This window comes from Oryzias melastigma, unplaced genomic scaffold (genome assembly GCF_002922805.2).
Source record: "Oryzias melastigma strain HK-1 unplaced genomic scaffold, ASM292280v2 sc00640, whole genome shotgun sequence".
Taxonomy (NCBI): Eukaryota; Metazoa; Chordata; class Actinopteri; order Beloniformes; family Adrianichthyidae; genus Oryzias; species Oryzias melastigma.
Window position 1 is genome coordinate 32,256 of NW_023417229.1, and position 5,917 is coordinate 38,172.

The 5,917-nt window shown below is 42.4% G+C and overlaps 1 protein-coding gene across 1 annotated transcript in view; it reads right to left on the minus strand.

Annotated features, from left to right (window-relative positions):
- Positions 1–3,372: 3,372 nt before the first annotated feature.
- The window catches only part of LOC112138409 (GTPase IMAP family member 7), a 4,706-nt gene continuing 2,161 nt past the window's right edge, over positions 3,373–5,917 (minus strand). The window contains exon 2 of the mRNA XM_024260966.2: positions 3,373–4,293. Coding sequence (XP_024116734.2) covers positions 3,554–4,293 — 740 coding nt within the window. The 3' untranslated portion in view covers positions 3,373–3,553. The remainder of the gene's footprint in view (positions 4,294–5,917) is intronic.

Below are 5,917 nucleotides of genomic sequence, written 5' to 3' on the forward strand. Positions count from 1 at the left end.
GATGACATCTCCAAGGGGAAGCATATACAGGTTAAAAAGTGTGGGACCAAGAACGGAGCCTTGTGGCACACCACATGTCAGCTTGTGCCTGTCAGATGACAAATCATTTATGTTGACAATAAAATCTCTTCCTGTGAGGTAGGATTTAAACCAGCTGAGTACGGTTCCAGTGATTCCTATCATATTATGCGGTCTGTTCAAAAGAATAGAGTGGTCTAATGCGTTGAATGCTGCACTCAGGTACAGCAATACTAAAACCAATGCTTTTTTAGTGTCAGTGTTAGACCTGAGATCATTTATAACCTTGACCAGTGCCATCTCTGTGGAATGGTGAGCTCTAAATCCCGACTGAAATTTTTTTAAAACATTATTTTTGTTAATAAAATCATTTAACTGAATAAAAACTATTTTTTCTAAAACTTTGCTTGAAAATGGCAGGTTTGACACTGGTCGGTAGTTGTCTAGATTTAAAGCATCTAAACCACTCAGTCTGAAGAGAGCGATTAACAATGTTCAGGAGCTCCTCCTCACAGGATAAAAACACAGACTTAAAAAGGGAAGTAGGGATGGGATCGAGAGAACAGGTTTTAGTTTTAAGTTGAGAAATCACTTTCTGAAGCTGTGTAGCATCAATCAAGGCAAAACTGTCAAGTGTGTTTTTACAAGTCAAGGGGAGTGAGACAGAATGAACTGTTAGTGGTTGTTGTGAGATATTAAATCTAATCCTATTTATTTTATCACTGAAGTGGACTGCAAACTCCTGACATTTTGTATTGCTGAGTATAGTACACGGACCAAAAGAGATTGGATTGATTAACCGGTCAATAGTAGAGAAAAGAATCTTTGGATTTGAGTAATTCTCTGCTATTAATTTTGAATAATATTTCTGTTTTGCATGTTTGATAGAATTGTTGTATTGAATTAATTTGTCCCTAAAAATTTGGTAATAAATTGTTAGTTTTGTTTTTCGCCACTTTCGTTCTGCACTCCTGGAGTTTCTTTTAAGTGTCTTGGTTTCCTCTGTTCTCCATGGAGGAGGTGCTTTGGCTTTAACCGTTTTTATTTTCAAAGGAGCAACTTTGTCCAATATTGATGAGAGTTTGTTATTTAAATTTTGGACAGATAAATCAACAGATGAACTTAAAGTATCTGGTTGGTTGTGTTCTAGATGTGAGATGAAGTTTGCAGCCACTTGAGGATGTATACAGCGTTTTCTAACAGTTTCTTAGGAAGTTTCTGTATGACAAAGCCCTTAACCGTAAAAAACACACACGAGTGGTCTGAGATGCCAACATCCTCAACAGAGGTCACAGTGGCCCTAAGGCCACGAGTGATTATAAGATCCAGAGTGTGACCCTTGTTGTGGGTGGGAACCTCGGCATGCTGAGTAAAATCCATTGTTTCTAAAATGTTTAAAAACTCTTGGACGTACAAGTCCAATGGATCATCCACATGTAGGTTAAAATCACCCAAAATAATGATTCTACTAAAATCCATATGAATAACTGAAAGCAATTCTGCAAATTCTGAATTAAAAGATGAGTTATGCTTTGGAGGTCTATATACTATTAAACACAGCACAGTTGGATTATTAAAAACAATGGCCTGATGTTCAAAAGATGTGTATTCATTAAACAATTTGTCTTTACAACCAATAAAAGATGACATGATTGCAGCAGTTCCTCCCCCCCTTCCTTGTTTTCTATCCTTGTTTTTAAAGTAAAAAAGGGGTGGAGTTGCTTCAGACAGTGAACCAGTTGAACCACAATTCCAAGTCTCTGTTAAAAACAGGCCATTTAGATCATGATCTAAAATCAAGTCATGGATAAGAAATGATTTGTTTGACAGTGAGCGTACATTTAAAAGTGCCAGATTCAGTCGAAAAAGGTTACTGCTGCTGTCAGGTTCATAGAAAGTTAACGAGTTATAAAGCTGCACTGGTTTTAGGTTATTGTTATTCCTGTTAACAGTTTCGGTGCGAATATTGGATTGTTTTGATATAATTGATTGTATGGGAATTGTATTGTGCATCCGGGAGGTGGTCAGCAGCCAGGTGTGGAGGGAAAGGATCCTGCTAAAACGTGCAGCTCCTTGCATGAGTGTGGGAATTGGTCCAGAGATAAAAACAGTTTTTCCAGTGTCCGATAGAAGAGTGAAAAGTTCCCTAAACTCCCTTTTTGTGACTTCAGATTGTTGAAGTGTTGTGTCATCGGTTCCAATGTGAACTATGATCCGAGTGACGCTCGCCGGGAGGGAAAGCAGAACATCTGGGATTTTTTGTATGAGATCCTTTACCTTTGCCCCAGGGAAGCTTTTAGTAATGCCATTGATGAACCTTATATTTCTGGTTATGGAGTCACCAATAATCAGAATGGTTGGGGGGAATAATGGTTGGGGGTGGGAAGAACGAACTTCAACCGAGGCAGCTGTCATTCCTTGCCGCTCCTCTGCTGCTGCTCCTGGTGCTGGGGGGGCAGTTCTGGCCTGATTCAATGGTGGCTGGTCCTGGTGGGTGACCGACCGTCTGGCCACTGCATCCTGAAGGAGTTTAATTCTCCGGTGGGCAGAGGCGCCATTACCATGCCCTATTTGGGATGTTTTAGTGTACCTGGTTATCGTAGACCTGGAAGAGGAGGGTGCAGTGAGAGCATCAGGTTTCCTGAGGCCCCTAATATCACTGTTCCTTGCACCTGTAGGAGGGCTGGACGTCGGTACCAAAGTGGTTGGGGATGGTTCTTGCTGCATGCTGAGCCCTCCAGGAATAGCACTGGCTGCAGCTGTATCGTCGTCTGCCAGAGCAGCAAACTGGTTGGACAGTGCAACCAGGGGAGGCGATGTCTGCCTAATCTGGAGTCTCCGTGTGCCCCTAACAACCACTTCGGTCCATGATGGATGGTTCTTTGGTGTAGAGCAGGAAAAAGGCATAGCACAACCTGCAGAGTCCATGGGAAGAGTGTCCTGGGCAGCGGACAGCTCCGAGATTACTTTTGATTGTTTGGAAGCTACTCCAAAGGCATTTGCTAGGAGTACTTCCTTTAGTTTTAGCTCTGCTGTTAGTTTGTTTATTTTTTCCTTTAGCTCTTCAATGGTTTGGTTTGATTGGTCACACGCACAGTTCAAGCTGGCCATCTCACCATTTACAAGGAAATCACTGTAGATGCAGACTCTGGGTTTTGAAGAACGTCGCACCCAGGCTCTGGAGAATGCAGCCGCGGGCCTTGGAGAACGCAGCCGCGGGAGCTGCAGTTCGCCGTCGAGGGACCAGGAGATACGCCGCCACAGGCTTTGGAGAGTGCCGCCGCGGGCTTTGGAGAACGCCGCCGCGGGCTTTGGAGAATGCCGCCGCGGGAACTGGAGAACGCCGACGCGGGAACTGGAGCAGTTGGTTCTTGGGAAACTTCTGCTAAACCTTCATTTGCTGGACTACCAAATGCCTCTGACCCATCTCTCATGTCTTTGAAGTTTTTAGGGTCTAAATCATTTAAATAATCTGCAAGTGTTGTTAGTTTACACAACACTCTTAGAATCATCATCTGAATCCCAAGCAGGGCTCCTAACAAAATCCTGTAGATATACAAGATAAATTCTTGAGTGCATTGGATACAAAACCCTGTGCTCGTTTTACTTTCTCACTCTCCAATATTTTTTTTATCCAGGCTCGAATGATGTTTTGTACTTTTTGGAGCCAACCGTGCACTTGTTCCAGCATCTCATTGGTGTACATTTCTCCATTGTTTTGTTGCACCATCTTATCTATTGTGTTCAGTAACTTTTTCACTTCCTCGTTGTTTCTCTCTTTGTCCCAGTATCTGTTGTCCATCACATGACAGCGGCCTCCACATTCCTCCACAAGACTACGCAGATCATGATTTTCCTTCACAAAGTCCTCGATCTTCTGATCTTCCAGTTGATCACCATGAGTGAAGATGATGACTGCATATCTTAGAGCTTCCTTAGAAAATAATTTCTTTATTTTACTGATAACTTCTTTCTCCTTCTCAGTGAACCTTTCCACTTTCAGAACAATGAGAAAAGCATGAACTCCAGGAGAACTCAGAGTGACACATTTTGTTATTTCAGATTTCAGATCATCTTCACACATTTTGTTGTCAAAAAATCCAGGAGTGTCAACCAGTGTGATCTTTCTGCCATGAACTTCTCTGGTTTCACTTTGACATTCACTTGTTACAGAATTTGACGACCCAGAAGCTTTAAACATGTCTTCTCCAATAATGGTCTTTGCCAATGAGCTTTTTCCAGTTCCAGTTTTTCCAAGAAGAACAATCCTGCGCTCTGGAACCAAAGAAACATAAGTTATTAAAATGATCAAGCATTTGATGACTTTCATGACGTTATTTTCAAGGAGGTTATGAGAAACTTTTAGTTTCAAACAATACTCGTAACGACACAAGTTATGAACCTCATTCACAAGAAGGAAGTCACATTTAAACCTCAAAACTGCTATGAATGTAGGAAATACAGCAAAAAGTCTTGGGAGTTTTCCTTAATTCAGATCTTAACTTCAAGAAGTACATCTCGAACTAGGGCTGCCACGATTATTCGACTAATCGATGACTAATCGACTATTAAAATAGGCGACGACTATTTAGGTCGTCGAAGCGTCGTTTCCTGTTTGTTGTTGTTTTTTTTTCCTAGTTTTGATCTTAAAACTACGGTTCGCCGGGTCTGCCTTTGTCTTTGTCACACATGCGCAGTGGTGCTAATCCGGTCAGCAGTGACGTCGCAGGAAGTCTCGGTAGGCTCATAACAACACGCTAGCTCGAAAATGTGGGAAACATAAGGAAAATAAAAGAGGATAAAGTGTCAAATGTAATTTCTGCAAGACAGAACTTGTGTTCCACGAGAGCACTATGGCGATAAATGATCACCTGAAGATAAAGCATGTTGTGACTGAGTTTGATCACGTTGAACAGAGAGCTTCGTCTAGGTAAGCTAACATCGGTGCTAACACAGCTAGCGCTGCCGCGGCTGTCATTACTGCGCTGTTTGGAGATGAACCAGAAGATCTGCAGCCGATCCGTGTCTACGGCGCTTCTGTCTGCATAGTGATCGTTTCATAATCTGCGCTCTTCTAACCAAATGCCGCGAGGACGGCGCGGATAATGAATTTATACTGGACGTGAACCGCTCGTCCGAGGCTTCATTCATATTCCCCTGTGATCACGTCGTTAAGTTCAAAGAGCGGATTATGAAACATTCACCGCGCAGACAGAGTGGCTGCGTGTCGGTACGGATCTGCTGCAGAGTTATGGAACGATTTTAAGAGTCCCAGAAGTGAAGTAAAAGTCCAGAGCTAAGTTTACAAGTGTAGCATTAAATTATCTGCATTAAACTACAATTAAATGTAACTTAAAGTCACAAAAACAACAACAAACAGCAAAGCAACCACAATATTAAAGAAGTAACAGAGATTTATGGGTTCTCCCCCAAACTGAAAAATATGAAGTATCGATCTGCGCATGTGCAGTGGATTTAATAATAATAATAATATAATGGATTGGATTTATCTGCGCTTTTCCAGACGCTCAAAGTGCTTACATTGTATATCCATTATTCATTCACACCTCATTCATACATGGTGACGGTAAGCTACTATTGTAGCCACAGCTGCCCTGGGGCAGGCTGACAGAGGCGTGGCTGCCAGTATGCGCCTACGGCCCCTCTGACCATCACCGGAACATTCACACAAGGCCAAGGACACAACGACACTTGGCTGGCGGGAGCCGGAATCGAACCGCCTATCCTTCGATCAATGGCCGACCCGCTCTACCGCCTGAGCCACTGCTGCCCTATATGTAGGTAGTGAAATAATGAAAGTACTGTTGTACATTCTAACATCCCCTGCTTTTCTCCCTTTTTAAAATATAAATTTCCCCCTTTTTATTTATTTTCTTTG